The following is a 19,724-nucleotide window of genomic DNA, read 5'->3' on the forward strand; positions in this document are numbered from 1 at the left end:
GAATCTCTCTGGACAACTTGAGCTGTGCGACCTTGAAAACTGCCTCTTGCCTCGCCGCCACATGAGCTTCACAATTCCTGGTTTTCAGGGCTGCTGTGCTGATGGGTGGCGTAGCAGATCAAAGAGGTCAGCGTGGTGCTTGGCATGTGGCAGCCCCTCAAGAAATGGCACTTTCCCTTTCCTCACCAGGGTCATGGGGGAAATTAGAAGTAGACCCCGCAGAGCTGAGGCTGTAACCCCGCCTCCTGGCTCCCAGACACACGCTTGTCCTCTTGGAGGTGACATATTCTGCTGGTGCCTGCAGAGCCAGGCAAAGTGTTCACTTGGGTGCTCACTCATCCATCCTATCCCCACTTCTTGGGGGCCCTCTTGGGGCTGGGTTTAGGGATGCAACATAAACACAATGTAGTCCCTACTCCCTAAACTCACAGTCCACTGGAGAGGCAGAAAGGTGCAAGAAAGTGCCGGGATTGCCACGCTGCCTTGTGTCCACCTGGCAATCTTTACTCAAGGCCCAGCTCAAATGACACCTCTTCCAGGAAGCCTTCCTTAACCTTCCACCGTCTGAGCAGACAGTGAGCCTCTGAGCCCCACTGTACAGACCCCGGTGATAGCCCAGACCCACTGTGTGGCAGCCAGCAGGTCACAAGAGGAAGATGGGATGGCGGTTAAGAGAGTGGGTTTTCCAAATGTCCATCGACCAATGAATGGAGAAACAACATGTGGTATGTACATACAATGGAATGTTATTCAGATTTAAAAAAGAATGAAATTCTGACCTGTGCTACAACACGGATGAGCCTTGGAGACATTATATTAAATGAAATAAGCAAGACATGGAAGGACAAGTACTGATGGATCCACTTATATGGAGCCTGGAATAGGCAAATTCATAGCGACAGAAAGTGGAATGGTGGTTACAGGGCCTGAGGAAACGAGGGAGGGAGAGTTAGTGCTTAACGGGTACAGAGTTGCAGTTTGGGAAGGAAAACGAAAATCTTCTGAAGATGGATGGTGGTGATGGCTGCACAAAAGTGTGACTGCACTTAGTGCCTCTGAGCTGTACACTTAAAAATGGTTAAAATGGTAACTTTCATGAAACATGTATTTTTTACCACATACACAACCACAAGCACACACACAAAATGAAAGAGAGAGTGTACTTCACAGCCCAGGTGTCTGGCTTTGAATCTTGGATAAGCCACTTAACGAGCTGTGTGGCCTTGGGAAAGTTACCTAAATCTGTGCCTTGGTTTCCTCCTCTAAACTAGGGGATGGAATAGTATATGCATCATAGGATTATTGTGAGGATTAAATGGATCGGTATGTGTAAAGCTCTTAGAATATGCCTAGAAGGTAGTAAGTGCTCAATAAACGTTGGCTGTTGTTATTGGCAAGTCTTCCCTTCTGGGGTCAACCCTACCAACCTTCTCCTGACTCATCTCTCCCCAGTACCCACTTCAGTACCCCCATACACTCACTCAGCTTAGTTGTCACTTCCTCCAGGAAGGCCTCCCTGATGTTCCCCCACCCAACACATCCAAGACTTTTGTTCTCCCACCACAGCCTGAATTGCCCCCATCATAGCACAAGTCACTCTATAGTACCCTGTGTTATAATTGGGGTGTACTCTGTCTCCACTCCCATCCCAAGAACTCCTTGAGAGCAAGGCAGAGTCAAATTCATATTTGTGTCTCCAATCTGGTACCTGGCACACAGAGGTGCCAAGCAAATGTTGGTGGTTGCCTGGGGCAAGGGGGAGTCTGGGAAGAGTGGAATGGGGTGGAGGGGGTAGAAAGAAGAGGAGAGATGGGAGGGAGGAGGGAGAGAGAGCTACAAAGCCTTTCTACTCAAAAGAAATCATGTTCAGGAAAGACTCTAAAGTGTTATGTACTTATTGCACAGGAGAAATGACCAGCAATGGGAACTGAGGCCTATGCTTAGGGGAAGGCCCAGGGGGACCCCTGCCCCACGCCCAGTGCCCAGTCTCTACCTCCACGAAGAAGGCAGTGGCGGTGATCTTGTGCTTCTCGTCGCCTCGCTCCAGGAGCGGGATGAGCAGATAGAGGATGCGGCACAGCTCCTGGCAGGAGTACTGCACCATGGCCCTGGGGGTGGGGGAACAGTGCCCTTAGGCTCTCCAGCCCCAGGGGCATGTGCTGGGTGGGGGCCTAGCCCCAACACTCAAAACTCTGGGAAAGCCCAAGTCACCTGTGTTCCTGCATCCCCAGAGTTTCCCACCTGGACAGGATCTCAGAGACCATTTGATCTAACTGCTTCATTTCACAGATGGGAAAACTGAGGCCCAGAGTGGGAAAGTGACTTGCCTGAGAGCACAGAGCAAATCAGTAAGAAAGATAGGCTTAAGACCCCTGAGTGCACAGGACCACTCCAGCAGGAAGAGACAGGAAGGAAAGGGTGTGAGGACCCACTCGCTAGGCACCAGGCAGCAGCCAGACACTCTCAAGTAGTTATTGCATTTGATCCTCACCATTACCCTTTGAGGTAGGTTACTGTTGTTAACCTGTTTCATAGATGAGGAAACAGAGGCTTTGAGTGTGAAATGCCCAAGGTCACAGAGCTGGAAAATGGCAGAGCTGGAGCCCCAACCCAGGGCTCCCCACTCCAGCTGCCTCGTTCATTCTACTAAGCCAGTGGTTTTCAAAGTGCAGCCCCTGGTTTTCCCTGGTGGCGCAGTGGTTGAGAGTCTGCCTGCCGATGCAGGGGACACGGGATCGTGCCCCGGTCCGGGAGGATCCCACATGCCGCGGAGCGGCTGGGCCCTTGAGCCATGGCCGCTGAGCCTGTGCGTCCGGAGCCTGTGCTCCGCAACGGGAGAGGCCACAACAGTGAGAGACCCGCGTACCGCAAAAAGAAAAAAAAAAAAAAATACTGCAAAGTGCGGCCCCTGGACTAGCAGTATCAGCATCACCTGGGAACTTGTTAGAAATGCACATCCTCAGGCTCCCATCCCAGGGTAACTGAATCAGAAACTTTAGAGGTGGGGCCCAGCAATCAGTGTTTTAACGAGTCCCATAGGTGATTCTGATGCAACCTCAAGTCTGCACTATGCTTCATTAATCAATGAGTCCAGGAAAGTGTGTCGGCCAAGAGTAGAGTCTGGAGTAAGACAGCCTGGGTTCAAATTCTGGCCCTACCACTAGCTGTGTGACTTTGGGCAAGTCACTTAACTTCTCTGGGTCTCAGGTTCCTCATGGGTAACACTGGGAAAATAATAGTGCTATTTCATCGGTCATGGTGAGGGTTAAATGGAAGTCCATGAATGTATGGCTGTTTGCATGGTGCCTAGAGCACAGTAAGTGCTCAATAAATGTGGTTGTATCCTGAGACCCCTGGGGAGAGCACCATCCTGGACACTCAGCGTGCAGGGCTAAGAAGCAGACTCTTCCTGCAGGAGCCACATTAGTGAAATCAAGGTGCCGCCCTACCCTTCTCCTGACCCCATGGGAGGCTGTGTGTGGTTGGGGGGAAAAGCCCTGATCTGGGTCAGCAGGTCAATTCCAAGCCTTGCCACTTCCTGGTTGTGTGACCTTTGGTATATAACTGTCCCTCTCTGAAACTTGGCACCCTCCCCTGCAAAATGTGCATTAATAATCCCTGCCACCCCCCCCAAAAAAAAAATCCCTGCCCCACCAGTCAGCATGATGATAATAAAAGCTAACCTGTGTTGGACTCTTACTATATGTCAGGGGCTGTTCAAAGTACTTTAATCCTCACCCTAAATCTTGGAGGTGGGCCCTGTTATTATTTCCACACTACTGATGGGAAAACTGAGACACAGAGAAGGAAACGAACTTGCCCTGGGTCACACAGCTGGGTAGTGGTAAGCTGGGATTCAGACGCAGGTAGACCTGCTCCAAGGCCACACTATAAACTGCTCGGCTAGACCATAATTTCTATATTAGCGTGGGAACTAAATTCATAATGTGCTGAGAAATGTGCTTTATAAATAACCTAAGTGCTCTGCAATGCCAGGTACTGCTATAACGACAGTTTGTAGAGTGTGTGCTATCTTTCACATCTGAATTGTCTACCCACTGAGGTATATGATACTCTACCAGTCTCAGAGGAGAGACGATGGAGGGAAGGGTCTTGCCCAGAGAGAAATGCAAACCCAGGTCTTTCCAAAGACCCTGAGGTCTCTCCCCTCCCTCCAACCCCTGCCCTGGGGGTCGCTGGCCTCACCTGGCCAGCAGGGACACTCCACGGTGGTGGTTCTCCGCCTGTCCCATGAGCTCCCAGCCACCCTGGTCCTCCAGAAAGGTAGCCTCGTATGAGCAGCCCATCTTCAGCAGAAGGATTTTCACCACTTTGACCACCCAGCTGCCAAGACAAGGGGACTGAGACCTCATGTCAGCCTGCCCCCAACAGGCCAGACCTCCCTCCACCCAAGTCTCTCCCACCATCAGTTCCATCTGCCAGACAAATTTCTCTCCACAGCCTCAGCACATGGTATCGTCATGTGACAAGATCCTATCTTGCCCTTACAACACACCTGTCAGGGTAGGAACTGCTTACCCCATTTCATTGGCAAGGAACCAAGTTGCCAGGAGGTTAAATTGGTTTAACCCAAAGTGCAAAGCACTGTTATAGGCCAGGACTCAAACCCAAGGTGTCCTGACTTCAAGCCCAGCTACACAACTGCTTGCCTTCTATCCCTCAAAGTGCACTTTTCTGAGCATAACACGCAATAGAAACCAAAAAGGAAAAGACTGAGGAACTGGACTGCATAAAAATTTTAAAGTTCTGAATAGCAAAAGACCATCAAATTGTTGCAGGTTAAGTGATAAACTGGAATACAAATGACAAAGAGTTAATGTCCTTAATATATAAAGAGCTCTTACAAACCAATAAGAAAAATTCCCAACAATCCTATACAAAATTAGGCAAAGAACAAGAACAGGTTGCTGACAGAAAAGGAAACAGAAATGGCATTTAAACCTCAACCACATTCATAATAAGAGAAATACAAACTAAAATTACAGCAAAATACCATTTTTTTCAACTTTCAGATTGGCAAAGATGAGAATGTGCTGGCAAGGCTGTGGAGAAATAAATAGTGTCATATACTACTGGCAGTGGTGTCCTCTGTGGGAGGCAATTTGGCAAACTGGGTGCTTTAAGAGGTCCTTCATTTTCCCTTGACTCACTGGTCAAGAACTTTTTCCAACACATATTCCTATTCCACCATAATATTTAAATACAGAAACCTTCTGATGCACCCATTCTACTTTCAGGAATTCATCCTACATATACAATCACATGTAGGTATAAAGACATACAAACAGCCTCACTCACTGCAGCATTGTTTCTAATTGCAAAATGCTGTGAAGCACCTAAATCGAGAGGATCCTGGTTAAGTAAATGATGGTATATTGGAATCTACACAGAGGGATATTATGCGGCTGTTAAAAATGATGAGGCAGCTCTATATGTAATGATCTCAGAGATGTGGTATACAATAAAAGCAAAAATATATAACTGTGTAAGGTCCACTAACACTGGTATAAAAGTAGAGAATGAAAACACATGGGCTTAGCCCTACATCAACCCCCTCTGAAGGGCAAGAAAGAACCTGGGGTTCTTAGTCATCTTAGGGCAGATGACTGGGGTAAAGAGAGGAACAGAGACTCCCTTTTAATGCCTTTTGAGATTTTTACCCGTGTGCCTATATTACCTGTTCCAATTAATAAATAAAAATCAAAATGGTTCGGCCTTGGGTACAAATCTAATACAAATAGTATCTCTAGGGAGGGAGGAGGAAAACCGAAATGGCGAGCTCCTTGGGGGAAGCTGATTCTTCCCTGCCATCCAGCACTAAGCAGAAGACATACCCTGCAGGTGCTCACAAACAGTTGTTGAACACATGATTGGCTCTCTCATAAAAGTGTGCACCTGAGGACTTCCCTGGTGGCGCAGTGGTTAAGAATCCGCCTGCCAATGCAGGGGACATGGGATCGAGCCCTGGTCCGGGAAGATCCCACATGCCACAGAGCAACTAAGCCCGGAGGCCACAACTACTGAGTCTGCGCTCTAGAGCCCGCAAGCCACGACTACTGAAGCCCATGCACCTACAGCCCGTGCACCACAACAAGAGAAGCCACTGCAATGAGAAGCCCGTGCACCACAACAAAGAGTAGCCCCCGGTCACCACAACTAGAGAAAGCCCGCACACAGCAACGAAGACCCATCGCAGCCGAAAATAAATAATAAATTAAAAAAGAAAAAAAAGTGCACGTCTGTTTTCTCTTCTAGTCCCAAAGCTAATTTCTACTGATCAATTGCCCTAAAGACTTTCGGAAGGGCCCTTGCTGGTGGCCCTCCCCCTGCCGGGGACAGTAGGAACATACCATACAGGCACGAAACCAGAGGGCTGTCCATCTTCCTTGGTGTCCTTGCAGGAAACCACATGGCCAGGCAGGTTGAGGCCGATGTGGTAATGGACTTGAATAAGCAGGGCCAGGAGCAGCTGGGGGTAGATGCGCCTCACGTGGCCCATGCAGCTGTTGACGGACAGGAGCTCACAGAGGCCGCTGGCTGCCTGGTGGGGCAGGGGGCGGGATCTGTTAGATGTCCCAGCACTCCTGGCAGGGCCTAGACTGCTTCTCTAGGAGGCTGGCTCTGGATCTTTGCTCTTCTCTGGCCCGACTTGGGCAAGCCCAGATTCCCCCCCAGCTACCACACCCCGACTCCTGGCTCTCTGGGTGAGCCCTGCCCCAGAACAATCAGAGCGACCCTTTGCCTTTGACACACCCCTGGAAGAATCATGGTGGGAGGATCTCTTCCCACATTTGTGAGGTAGAGTCTTCATCCCACTGTGCAGGGGAGGAGACAAGCTCAGAGGGGTGAAGAGACTTGCCCAAGGTCACCCAGCCTCCCGGGGGCAGAACTGGGACTTGAAGCCAGGTTTTCAGATTATGTGCTGTAGTGAGCCCTGCCTCTTTCTGGTTCATAACACAGGCACACAGACGGTGAGGGGGACACCAGTTGCCTCTTCGTTGAGGACCGTTAAACCAGGCTGCCCTCACTGCCTCCTCTGAATGACATGAGAATACACCAACACACAGTGATCAGAGGAGGAGTGCATGAATGCCCAAACCAGGGAAGGAATGGGTGCTGGTGCCCTAGTCATGGAACTCAGTGCTGGGGGAGAGAGGCAGAGAGATCCAGTGGTAAAGCATGGGATTCCGGGGCAGGAGATCTGAGTCCTGGCACCACCACTCACTAGCTGTGTGACCTTACATGAGACGTGGAATGTCTCTGAGCATCAGTATCTTCCTCTGTAAAGGGATAATACCACTCGCTCCTCTTTATTTGCTTCCCTCCACCAGCTTGTCTTGCTCTCTGCTGAATCCCCAGAACTTATGAGTATGCCTGGCACATCGTAGGTGCTCAATACCTGTTGAATAAATTGATCAATCCAACAAAAAATTTTTGAGTCTACTGTGTGCCAGGTGTATGTTGGACTTTGGGGATATCAGGCTCAGGCACTGAATTCATGCATCCCACTGATTACCCAAATGACACCCCCCCACACACACACACAGTATTGTTAAATCACAGCTGGGGTAAACTCTCCCAAGACAAAGTATGTGAAGCAAAGTATAATATGCACCAATTTGATCTGGCCAGAGAAATCAGGGAGGGCTTCCCTGAGGAGGCGATAAGAGCTAAGGGTTGAGCAGGAGTTAACTTGGTGGATAGCAGTCTAGGCAGAGGAAACAGCATGTGCAAAGGCCCTGTGACAGAAGATAGCAGTGTTTAAGAAGATCTGACAGGGAACTTCCCTGGTGGCACAGTGAATAAGACTTCACGCTCCCAGTGCAGGGGGCCCAGCTTCCATCCCTGGTCAGGGAACTAGATCCCACATGTATGCCACACTAAGATGCCCGCCTGCTGCAACTAAGACCTGGCGCAACCAAATAAATAAATATTTAAAAAAGAAGAAGAAGAAGATCTGACAAAGAACCACGAGGTTGGACCCATGCAAGCAAGAGGATCACGGTGAGGGGTGAGGGCACGAGGCCGGTGAGGGGTGCAGGGCCTTGTAGCACACAGGTAGGAGCACTGTGTTACTCTCAAGGGCAATGGGAAGCCATTGAGAGGGTTGAGAAGAGCAGATGTGCATTTCTCAAAGATTTTTTTAGCTGTGGTACAGATTGGAGGGGCTGGAGTGGAAGCAAGGAGATGAGTGGGGGTATTATCCAGCTGGCTAGGACCAGGGGGATGGTGACAGAGGCAGAGAGAAATCTGTCTCTCCACCCAGCCCCGTTCCTGCAGTCAGAGCCCTTTCCCTCCGTGTTCCCAGGGCCGACCTCTGAGACTGGCAGCAGAAGCACTTAAACATTTTATGTTGCTAAATGAGTGAACGAGTTACCTCGTTTAATTTTCCCAACTGCCATATGAGGTGGATATACTATTATTTCCATTTACAGAGGCAGAGAGTGAGCCTCAGGGAGGTGAAGTGACTTGCTCAGGTTACAAAACCTGAGCAAAGCCAACCCTCAGACTAAGGTCTGCAAGTCCCAGGTCATTCTGTGTCCACTATTCCAGGCTGCGGCCGTCACTGTAAGTAACAGTACTATTGTCGTCCAGTGGATCACAAACAAGAGCCCAGAGACAGACTTGCTCAAGGCCACACAGTTAGTTCCTGGAAGAGCAGGGAACTAGAAGATGGGTGTGCAGAACTCAGGCGGAGGGGAGGAGGGCGGAGGATGGGATGGGGCAGTGATGGAGCGGGGTGGGGTGTCCTCACCGCTAGGGGCACGATGGAGGCCCGGCCCTTCTTGGTGACAGGCTTTTCCTTCAGGCTGGTCAGGAGCAGATCCAGGAGATCTCGGATGTCACAGCTGGGTTTGCGGAGGATCAGCTGCCTCCACATCTCTGCTCCATTGCTGGGGGGTCAAGGGTGGGGATGGTTAGTGGGGACCAGGGCAGTGGGGCACACCCTGCCACCCAATTGTTTGGGGAGGGTGAAGGGAAGGTTCCTTTGAAATGGCATCCATGGACGTACCAGAAAATTTCTGGAATGGACAAGAAAACGCTCCCTAAGAGGCGGGGGCTGACAATTATCGAAAACCCTACAACTCAGGTACTTACTTTACCAGGTGCTTTGCATACAATTTATTACTTCAGCAAATATTGAGCATCTGCTGTCTGCCAGCAGACGTGAGCAAGATAGTCAAGATACTCAAGGTCACTGAATTCTTACACTGACCCTCAAGGTGGGCTATTCTAATTTTACAGATGTGGAGTTAAGGCTCAGAGAGGTGAAATCACCGGTCCAAGACTACACGGCTAATGAGCTAGAGACCAGAAGTGACCAGGCCTGATGACTCCAAAGCCTGTGCCTGTTCTTCTATGCCAAGGAGCCCTTTGGGGCCTAGATCTTGCATTTGTCACATAATGTCAAGGAGGGCCCACTCCTGTCCCTTAGAAGGCAGTATACCAGGCAGGGGATAGCATCTGGGCCAGCAGGCACAGCCTGTAGGCACTCCTATCGTGGGGAGGTGAAAATGCTGACAGGGCCAGTGCACTAAAGGGTTAACAAAACCCTTTCCCCCTTCTGCTTAAGATTTGAACCTTCGATTAACTTTCCAGCTCTGTTCCCCTGGAAACCTGATAAAGATAGTATGTCAACTATGTTGCTAGGCAACATTGCTTACAGTAAAAATGACCCAATTGGTAAATTGCATCTGGGCTGGAGGAACTATAAATTAACTAGAAGGACCATTGGGGACGCTGTGGCATTGGGCTTCTCAGGGTGCAGTGACTCTTGTGACTGGGCTTGTCCCTGTGGGGATCCTGGAAGCAAAGTCTAGACAGTTATTGTAAGAGACACTAGTTCTTTTGAAGCCTGAGCCACTTAAGCCAGGGCAGCACCTACACCTTTCACCTGGGAGGACCAAGGCCAATACTAGATTGAGGAAAGTGAGGCATCCAGGGCACAACATTTAAGGAGGTCCTCCAATCAGGCAAGCACAGGAGTGGCAATTGAGAGCGAGGCCTCCTTAAATTTTGTCCCAGCTCTGTCTGGCCTGCTACACAGGCTGCTGTAAGGACTCTGCCCTGTCCTATATCCTGAGTAACTGAGGTCAGGTATGGCCCTGGCAGTCTTGAGTCTGAATGTTTAGTGGCTCCAAGAAGAAAACTCCCTGGTTTCCAGTGAAGCCAGAAAGGGTTAAATTCTTCCAGGTGGGAGATGGGAGTGTGTCACCCCTGCGCTGATCTTGGTTTCTATGAATGACACCAGCTCTCCTGGTTAGAAGCGCACCTCACTTGCACAGTTCTGCATAATTCTTTTCCATTCACTCTCAACCAACTACCTTAAGATGTGGATCACATGCTTCTGCCTTGTTTTCATTCAAAGGTGTGGGAGCGTTTCCTGAGCTGGGAGACTGGAGCAGCCAGATTTGTCTCCCCTGCTCACGAGCTCATCACCATCTGGCCACAGTCCCCTCTGCCCATCAGACCAGAGGTCCCTGAAGGCTGACAGCATGGAGCACAGGGCAGGCACTCAGCACGACCGGCTGCATTACTTGTCATGACCACCCATTTGGGGTGAGAATGGGGGGATTATTTCTTCCTTTTGCATTTGGGGGAAAACTCAAGCCCAGAGAGGGCAAGCAGGCTACTCAAGACCACAGAGCGTCTGGAGGCAGAATCAGGACCAACACTCAGTTCTACTTTTATGGCATCATTGAAGCGCTCTGGGCTTGGAGTTGGTCAGATATGAGTTTAGGTCCTCATTCTGTTGCTTGTTCAGTAGGTGCCTAGGGCTAGAAAACTTCCTATGAGCCTCAGTTTCCTTATCTATAGAATGGGGTTGTTACACTTGTGAGAAAACATACAAATGTGCAGCACAGACACCTGGCAGTGCTCAGGAAGGACTTAACGGTTGTCATAAGCATCGTAGATCATAGAAGAGGGACCACCTGGGAGGGCGAGGGGCTCCTCTGGTAGAAGAAGGGATTCCCAGCCCGGGAACAGGGCTATATCAACCCTCTGAAGTGTAGTGGCTGGAAGCCCCCCTCACTTGGTACCTGTCCAGTGGGAGGGGACACACGAGCAGGGCCACGACGACCTCGGTCATGAAGGAGCTGGCCAGGAGAGAGACGGGCAGCAGGGCCACCTCTCGGGCCCGTGGCTTCTGAATGTGGCTCAGGTGCACATAGATACCCTGCATGATTTCTGGAATCTGGGGTACAGCCAGGGTGACCAGGAGCAGGCAGAGGGCCAAATGGAGAAGCCAAGGGGGTGATGCAGGAGCAGGGAGACAGGAGGAGGAAGGAAGGGGGTGACAGGGTGTGGGGAGAGAGAGGGGAGAGGAGGGCGCAGAGGGAAGAAAAGGGGAGACGGGCAGACAGAGCCGCCGCCCCTTCCCTGGGAGACAGCTTGTCTTTGCTGCCCTCCTGCACCCCACACTTGATAGTTGAGCTGTCTTGGGGGCCAATACGGGAGTTCTTTCTCACCTGCAAGTTGGGAGCATCTGGAACTCAGCCACCACCAGCCTGCCCTGCCTGAGGGATGAGTGGGCCCTGTGGGGTTTCCCAGCCCAGCCCCTGCCCCCCGGGGGCCTTACCACCTCCAGTGCCCTGTGTCGGTACTGCTCCAGCACCGAGCTGAGTGTGACCTCCGAGGCCAGCTGCATCATTTCCCCCGAGTCCTTGCCCCAAGCCTCTGAGCCACCTTTCAGCCCTTCCAGGGCTGCTAGCAGCAGGTCCTTTACCTGTTGGGGCCCCAGGAAGTCTCCAAATTCCTGAAACAAAAGCATAGAGATCTTGACACACATGGGCAGACCCAGAGCGAGCCGTACATGGACGCCCTAACACCACCAGACATATGCAGAGGTCAGCAGGGGGGCATATACTCAGTGAATCCGTGAGTGTCAAACACTTTGAGGAGGAGCTCCAAAAGAAGGGGTGACATGGCCCCTGCCCCCAGAGCTGGTGATACGGCCCACGCACTGTGGCGCAGACCAGAGGGGTTGGGAGCCCACAGGATGGGTCTGTGTGGTCAAGGAAAGCATGTAAAGGAACGTAAAGGGAATTGAGCCTGGAAGGATGGAAGGGGAGGAGGAAGCACTGGGGCAGGCTGGTACGGCCCCTCCTCCCTTGTCCCCATCGCCCCAGGAAGGCCCAGGGCTGTTGGGGAGCAGGTGGTCACCGCGATAACACGCAGAATGTTCTGGCACGGGCTGACAGGGTTGTAGGGGCCCAGGAAATGCTTGTTGCTCTCATACAGCTCCTTCTTATCGGTCTCTTCCTTATCTCTGGCTCCTGTAAGCAAAGAACCTTTTCAGTGAGGCCTGACCACCTATTTTGTCTTTTAACTTTTTGTTAAACGTAGATGTAGGATGTGCCTAAATCACAGGCGACCCGCGGGGTCAGTTTTCACAGTGAGCATGTCCTTGTAGCGGGCACCCAGGTCAAGAAACAGAACACGGTCAGCACCCCAGAAGACCCTCCGGTGTCCCCATTTCAGTCCACTATCCTCCTCCCCTACTCAGGGTAACCACTATTCTGACTTCTAAACCTGCAGATTCGATCTCCTTGCTGTTGGACTTTATATAAATGGACTCATACTGTATGTTATCCTTCGTGTCTGGCTTTCACTCAACCTTATGTGGGTGAGATTCATCCACCCTGCTGCAAGTTGCATGGGTTCACTCACTCCCAGCGCTGTATAATTTTCCATGGTATGAATATACTACAATTTATTGATCTGTCCTACTTCTGATGGACATTTGGGTTGTTTCCAGCTATTATGCATAGTGCTCACCTGAATGTTCTAACACGTCTAGTCCATGCCTTTTGGTGACTATAGGTACACATTTGTAGGCACATAGCTGGGATTGGAATTGTGTCCTAAGGTGGGTATGGGTTCAGCTTCGGGGGATATTGCCAAACAGTTTTCCACAGTGGGGACCAATTATGCCCCCACCAGCAGTGTGTGAGAGTTCCATGGCTTCACATCTCACCAGTGAATTTGTCTGTTCCGTTTTTGCCACTCTGGTGTGTGTGTGGCAACACCTCTATTAAATTGCAATTCCCTTACCCCTGGTGTTCCCAATCCCCCTTTTCTGTTTTCTTCTTTTTTCTGTAATACTTATCATCACTTGACTTACAATAGGTGTTACTTATTTTTTTGTTCATTGTCTCCTGACAGCAAGAAGATAAGCTCAACAGGAGGATTATTGAATTAATCTTTTTTCTTCTGTGTCCCGAGTGCCTAGAATAGTACCTGCATGTGTGGGCTCCTTATTTTCTGCTGAAGGAAACACATTTCAGGAACATTTCCTGAGCCTAACTGTGGCCTGGAGTGGGTCCTACCTGGATCCCCCAGGGTGTGCGAGACACAGGCATAAGAGAGGGCCATTGAGGCAGAATAACATATGGACTAAGTATGCAGGTTGTTTGTAAAAGGAAGGAGATTGAGACCTGGAATCAGGCAGACCCAGATTCAAATCCTAGCTTTGCTGCTTCCTACAGTCAGGGGCCCTGGATAAACCATTTCACTCCTTGAGAATCTAACAGGGTGGGTTTGTCTTAGGGTCACCAGATAAAATACAAAATACCCAGTAAATGTGAATTTCAGATAAACAATTTTTAGTGAAAGTATGTCTGAAATATACCAAAAGGTATTTACCTTTTATCTGAAATTCAGATTTAACTGGGTGTCCTATATTTTTATTTGCTAAATCTGGCAATACTAATTTGGTGTATACTATTCCTGTCCCTAAGACTGATCATTAACGTGGCTTATATCACCTTCATCTATCACTCAGGGGGTCTGAGTGGTTCCTGGGCAGCAGGGGAAATCTCTGAGGGGCTAAATCTTTGCCCCAAATGCTAAAGAACAAGAAGAGCAGGGACACCAGCCATATCCCCAAAGGTTGAAACTAATAAGATGATCCTTGTAGGGATGGGGAAAAAGGAAACTCTATTTGGCAAGTACCTATAATGTGTGGAATGAGCTGGTCTTTTTACATCTATGATCTCATTTAATCTTCCAAAAAGCTTGTGAGTTCTATCCTATTGTGTCCTTTTTTACAAATGAGGAAATCTAGGCCTTGACAAGAAAAATACTTGCCTAAGGTCACACAGCTAGGAAGGGCCAGAGCTAGGTCTTGTACCCAGGTCACTCTGCCTCCAGAGCCAGGGAAGTTTGAACAATGTGCCAAGGTTCCTTGGTCTGGAGCAGAGTTGGGACTCTGGAGAAAGGAAGGAGGCAAGTAACAGTTGATACTGCACACCTCTAGGTGCAGTCCCAGCTGGGTTCCTGTGGCAGCCCATACCATATCACGAGCTCCCTGCAGCTGAATCCAGAGATGTACTCCCACGTACAGGTTTTAGCCACTCCAGATTCCAAGATAGGACCTGCTCTTTGTTCATTCATCCAATAAATATTCACTGAGCACCCACCATGTTCCAGGCCCAGGGCTAGATCTTGGGAATACAGTGGTGAACAAGACACAGACTCAAATGAACTTATAGTCTAGTGGGGGAAGACAGACCAAAACCCAGGACACTGGGGCTGTTATGCCTGGGCGTACATGGTGGCATGGGAATGTGAAAACGAGAGTCACAAATTAAACTTGGAAGAATGAGGAGAAGCTTACATAGAAGCATTGCTTAAGTCAGAACGGGTTTGTTTGTCACCTCTGTCTCCTAGTTCTGTGGGGACTAAGGCTTCACACTGATTTCCAGACCCCACTGGACTCTGTGTTGGTCTCTTCCATATCCCCCCAGTGCCTTGTTGCCATGGCTCCATTCAATTCCTAGGCTGAGTACCTGCTCAAAAGCCTTGTATTAGAGGCACTCCAAAGGGCTTACGTTTTTGAAGCTCCAAGATGGTGTAGAGGATGGTGATGCCGTCCAGAGCCTCCCGGCCAATCTCCTCATCAGGATCCCCGACGCGAATGATGAGCCTCCCCAGCAGAAGCCCCAGTGCCGGGAACCCCGAGGACATCTGTTTGTGTCATAATCTTAGGGATTGAGACTTACAGGTTTAATAAGGCTAGACCATAAATGGTGAACTGAGCTAGATGGTCTGGCCCTGAGAGCTGAGCCCTCTGAGGATGGGGGGACCACCTGGGAATCTCTGGGTGGATGCACAGGCTCCCTCAGAGCTGGGAAGAGTCTCCCTAGGAGTGCCCCTCCTCCCTCCCAGGGCCACTCACAAAGAAAGGCAGGGTCAGAAGCATGTGGTTCAACACGGAGACATTGCTTTTCACAGCCCGTGCTCTCTCATGGGCCTTCCCAGAGTTCATCCAGGGCCCCAGAGGCTGTGGGGAAAAGGGCAAGGCTCAGAGCTACAAGCTGGATGCCAGCGTCTACTGCCTGGACGGGCAGGCCAGCCTTCACCAATCATCAGGAAGCTTCTAGGGAGACAGCATAAAGACAACCTGCTGTAGCCCTCTTCCTTCTCTTAGAGCATGGGGAGACATGGGGTCCAGAAGCTGAGGACAGGACTGGGAGACCAGAGGGAGGACAAACGTCAGTGAGGAGAGAGATGAAAGGTGGAGAGTCTTGAGGATAGGAGAGAGAGACAGGAACAAGAATTTGGAAAGCAAGGATATGGGGACAGCTGTAGCAGGAGTATGGGGGATAGGGAGAGAGTGAAGGGGCAGGAGTTTGGGACGTAGCCTGTGAGAGGGGCAGGGAAGCAGAGACCTGGCACAAGATGACGTCCTGAAGTCAAATCACTCTTTCTGGGTCCAGCCCCCCACCCCCAGATCTCCCGAGTCAATTCTCCATTCTCCTCCGCCTTTGCTCTCCTCCCGGCCTCTGTACCTCCAAGATGCTCTTCAGCCCAGCAGGAGTGGGGTCCTCAACAAAGAGGGCATTGAGAAGTGTCTGCAGGGCGTCCCAGGTCTGACGGTAAAGTGTCTGTGGACAGGAGGAAGACCAAGCCACTAGGGAACCTCTGGAGCAGACCCCAGCCCCAGGCGACCCCTGGTGTGGGTCAGGGGAAGAAGGGGCACTCGGACTCAGGAGAGCTGCTTTCTTGTCCCGCCTCTGAGACTAACCTTGGTGTGTGACATTGGACAGATTACTTTCCCTCCACGGGTTACAGTTTCCTTATCGACAAATTGGTAATTATTATCTCTGCCCTTCTTAGCTTACAAGGGGAGGAATCAGAGGCCCCGCATCTACTGAAAATCTACCGCGGGCCAGGTGCGTGCCTCGTGATTTGCACAACCGTATCACCTTATCCTCAAAGTGTTTTTCTCATTCTACCAATAAGGAGACACTTGTCCAAGGTCACAGAACAAGGAAGTTTCGGTTTGTGAGGAGCATGAGAAGATGGGTGGGAAAAAGCTCTGGAACCGTGAGAGCTAGATCAGCGGACGACCAGCGTGACTTATATTACTGTCTCTGGGGAAGTGTTCTGATTCTTTTTTATATTACTACTCCTAGATCCAAATAGATTTTCTAAGTTGCCCCTTCTAGGAGCCATCTCTCTTCTGCTCGGTTGTTTCTTCCTTCCTCAGCCACACCACAGTCCTGAAATTATCTTAGGAGGGTGCAAGCATTACACACACACAAGGCTGAGCAGTGTTCTGAGACCCGCCCTCCCCTGCCTCCCCTCTTCCCACCACTCTCCACATCTACCTTCCAGGTTGTCTCTGTCCAGGCTTCCTGAGTCTGTGCACACCAGGCTTACACCACCACCACCAAGCAGGCCTCGTTCACCGACCACCTCCTCCTTCCCTCCCATCTGTGGCCCATCATTGTGCAGCACTGCTCTTTTCGCACCCGGCATGGGGTCCACCCCCTCTCCTTTGGGTCTTCTCTCAAGTGCACCACCTCCGGGACTCAGAACCTTCACGCTGGGGCTGGTCTGGCCCCCAGGGCTCTCTCACCTCACCCTCTGGGCTCCAGCCACACTGCCTCCTTATCGTCCTTGGTCACCATGTTCTCTCTGTCCTCAGGCTGCTCCCTCTGCCTGGCACACTCTTCCTTCTGCCATCCCCTTCAACTAGTTAGCTCTTCTGTAATCTCTCACCTCCAGCACCATGAGCCCTGACCCCCAACACACTCAGGCTCCGCCAGTTCCAGGCTCTTCATGGTCTTCATAGCATCAAGTACTTCTCGCTTGCAACACGTACCACTGTTGTAATTTTGCATTTATTTGTATGATACTTTGATAATCTGCCCTCAGCCCTACTGCATCCTTCCCTTGTACTTCTGGATTAGGCATCAGTTAATATTTGCTGAATGAAAGGATGCATACCTGTGCCTCACCCAGAGCTGAAATCCCTCTCCCTAACCTCCCCCACTGACCCCATCCTACATGAAGGGTCGCCTCTGATCACTCCTCCTGGGACTATCCTGCAGGGGTTTGAAGATGCCATGGGAGCCCCTTGAGGTTCCACTTCCAGGCCTCAGCCCCAACTCGCCCAGTCCTCAGGCCTTTTCCTCTCACTTCTGGCCATCTCCTGAGGCCATGCCAACATCTGCCCACATCCTTCTCACGGGGCAGAGCCCAAAGTGGACAGTGCTTCAAATGAGGGATTCTTTATTCTGCAGATTCATACATTCACCAAATGTTTATCGAGTGCCTACTCAGGCCAGGAGAGGGGAGGTGAACTGCCCAAGCTACTTGAGGAGCAGTGTGAACATCAAATCTACCTCCCAGGGGACTTCCCTGGTGGCGCAATGGATAAGAATCCGCCTGCCAATGCAGGGGACACAGGTTCGAGCACTGGTCCGGGAAGATCCCACATGCCGCGGGGCAACTCAGTCGGTGCACCACAACTACTGAGCCTGAGCTCTAGAGCCCGTGAGCCACAACTACTGAAGCCCGCACACCTAGAGCCCGTGCTCCACAACAAAAGAAGCCACCGCAATGAGAAGCCCGCGCACTGCAACGAAGAGTAGCCCCCGCTCGCTGCCTCTAGAGAAAGCCTGTGTGCAGCAACGAAGACCCGGCGCAACCAAAAATAAATAAGTAAAATAAATTAAAAAAAAAAATCTACCTCCCAGAACACCTTCCTTTCCCTGCTGGGAGTCCAGGAACGTGCCTCGCTCTGAGGATGCCAGGCAGCCCCGAGGCCCCACTGGGGAGGGCCCTGCCTCACCTGTATGGCCTCAGCCCTGTCCTTGTCTCTCTCCTGCACGGCCTGCATGGAGGGCAGGGAGAACACACTCTTCATGCACGTGTTCACCAGCTCCGACCGTTGCTGCACGCCCAGGACAAGCTGGGAATGACTGAGGAAGAGACAGAAAGCAAGGGCATGGAGCGAGGCGGGGTGTGGGGTGGGGAGCCTGGGGCTGGAGGCAGGAAGCGAAGGATGCAGGGCTGGCATGAGAGCTGAGATTCAGATCTACAAAAGCGCGAGATGAGGAGGGTAGGAGGAGGGAAGTGGGGTGCAGGGCAGACAGCCCCAGCAGGCGCTGGGCAAAGGGAAAGGAAAAGGCCCAGGACTGGGCTGGGGTCCCGCACAGCAGAGTGGCCCCAGAAGATACAGGCGGAGTCCGTGGGTAGAGGGAATGGGGAGGGGGTTCGGGGAAGGGGCTGTGGTCACCTCAGCTGGGTCAGGGTCTCCATGACTTGCTGGCGGACAGAGCTCAAGAGAGAATCCAGCGGTTCCTCCTGGATCTGCTTCTGGACAGGGGACCATGGAGGTGTCAATGAGGGCACAGGCCACCGCAGACCACCAGGGCCGAGGCCACTCCTCCTCGCGGAGCAGGCCGTGGCAGTCCCTCGGTGTGGGCAGCCTCCACAGCCCGCCTGGCCTCCAGTGGGGGGAGCCAGCTGACTGCTCAAGCCCTGTCCAGAGCCCTCAGGTCAAGGCCACCAAAAGCATGACAAGCCCTAGCCTGCTGCGCGCCCCCCATGTAGGGCTCCGGAAGAACTGTTTCAGCAGCCCCACGGTGGGGAAGTATACCTAAACCGTGGACCGACCCAATGCAGAAAACACCACGCGTGGCCCTCGAAAGTGGTCCGGTTGAATTCCTTTAAAATGTCCTTCTAATTCCTCACTTTTGATCTAGCACCAACGACCTATAGGTGCTCAATTAACATTAATTAAATGGAAGTATCAAAGGCAAGGATTTTTTCTCTCTTTGTAGCTAAATATAATTCTGGAAACTTCAGTGGTTATCCCAGCACAAACATTCAGGTGGTTAACTGAGAAGTGACTGTATTTAGCAAAGAGAAAAGGAACGTTCCTTCACAGGTTCCCCATCAGAAGGAATTTTGGGGGAAATAATGTATAAAATACTAACGACGGCTCCCAGGTGCCTAAGGCTTTACAGTGAACTAACCTTTGGGTTCCGTCCTCCCAACAGGCCAGGGACACAGGTTTTATCACAGTCATTTGTGAGGTATTAAGAGCGAGGCTCCGAGAGGGGAAGTGACTTGGCTGAGCTCCCCCAGGGTAGGTGGGGGGCAATTAGAGGTGGAGCCGACACTCAAGCCCCAGTGTCTGTGCCTCGACTGTCCTCTGCCCATCGCACCCCACTCCAGCCTCATCAGTGGGTGGACTCGGGACATCCGCCCCCTCCCCACCCGGATGTCACAGACCGCAAGTTGCTCACGCACCGTCATCTTCTTCTCTTCTTCCACGTCCAGCACATCCTGGCTCTTCTGGAGGCTGAGGGCATTCTCGACCTCGGGGGCAGCAGAGGGCAAAGCCGCAGGGTGAGAGCCACACTGAACCCAGCCCTCAGGGGCTGTCCCTACACCCCCCTTAG

At 51.3% G+C, this 19,724-nt stretch overlaps 1 protein-coding gene across 1 annotated transcript in view; it reads right to left on the bottom strand.

Annotated features, from left to right (window-relative positions):
- The window catches only part of MROH7 (maestro heat like repeat family member 7), a 49,702-nt gene that overhangs the window by 12,162 nt on the left and 17,816 nt on the right, over positions 1–19,724 (bottom strand). Inside the window, exons 5-17 of the mRNA XM_049710939.1 lie at positions 19,555–19,641; positions 18,554–18,630; positions 18,107–18,236; positions 15,816–15,911; positions 15,203–15,307; positions 14,856–14,991; positions 12,187–12,299; positions 11,603–11,779; positions 11,064–11,218; positions 8,777–8,915; positions 6,372–6,562; positions 4,207–4,344; positions 1,994–2,108 (exon numbers count right to left, since the gene is read on the bottom strand). Of these exons, the coding sequence (XP_049566896.1) occupies positions 1,994–2,108; positions 4,207–4,344; positions 6,372–6,562; positions 8,777–8,915; positions 11,064–11,218; positions 11,603–11,779; positions 12,187–12,299; positions 14,856–14,991; positions 15,203–15,307; positions 15,816–15,911; positions 18,107–18,236; positions 18,554–18,630; positions 19,555–19,641 (1,659 nt within the window). The remainder of the gene's footprint in view (positions 1–1,993; positions 2,109–4,206; positions 4,345–6,371; positions 6,563–8,776; positions 8,916–11,063; positions 11,219–11,602; positions 11,780–12,186; positions 12,300–14,855; positions 14,992–15,202; positions 15,308–15,815; positions 15,912–18,106; positions 18,237–18,553; positions 18,631–19,554; positions 19,642–19,724) is intronic.

Source organism: Orcinus orca, chromosome 1 (assembly GCF_937001465.1).
Source record: "Orcinus orca chromosome 1, mOrcOrc1.1, whole genome shotgun sequence".
Classification (NCBI taxonomy): Eukaryota; Metazoa; Chordata; class Mammalia; order Artiodactyla; family Delphinidae; genus Orcinus; species Orcinus orca.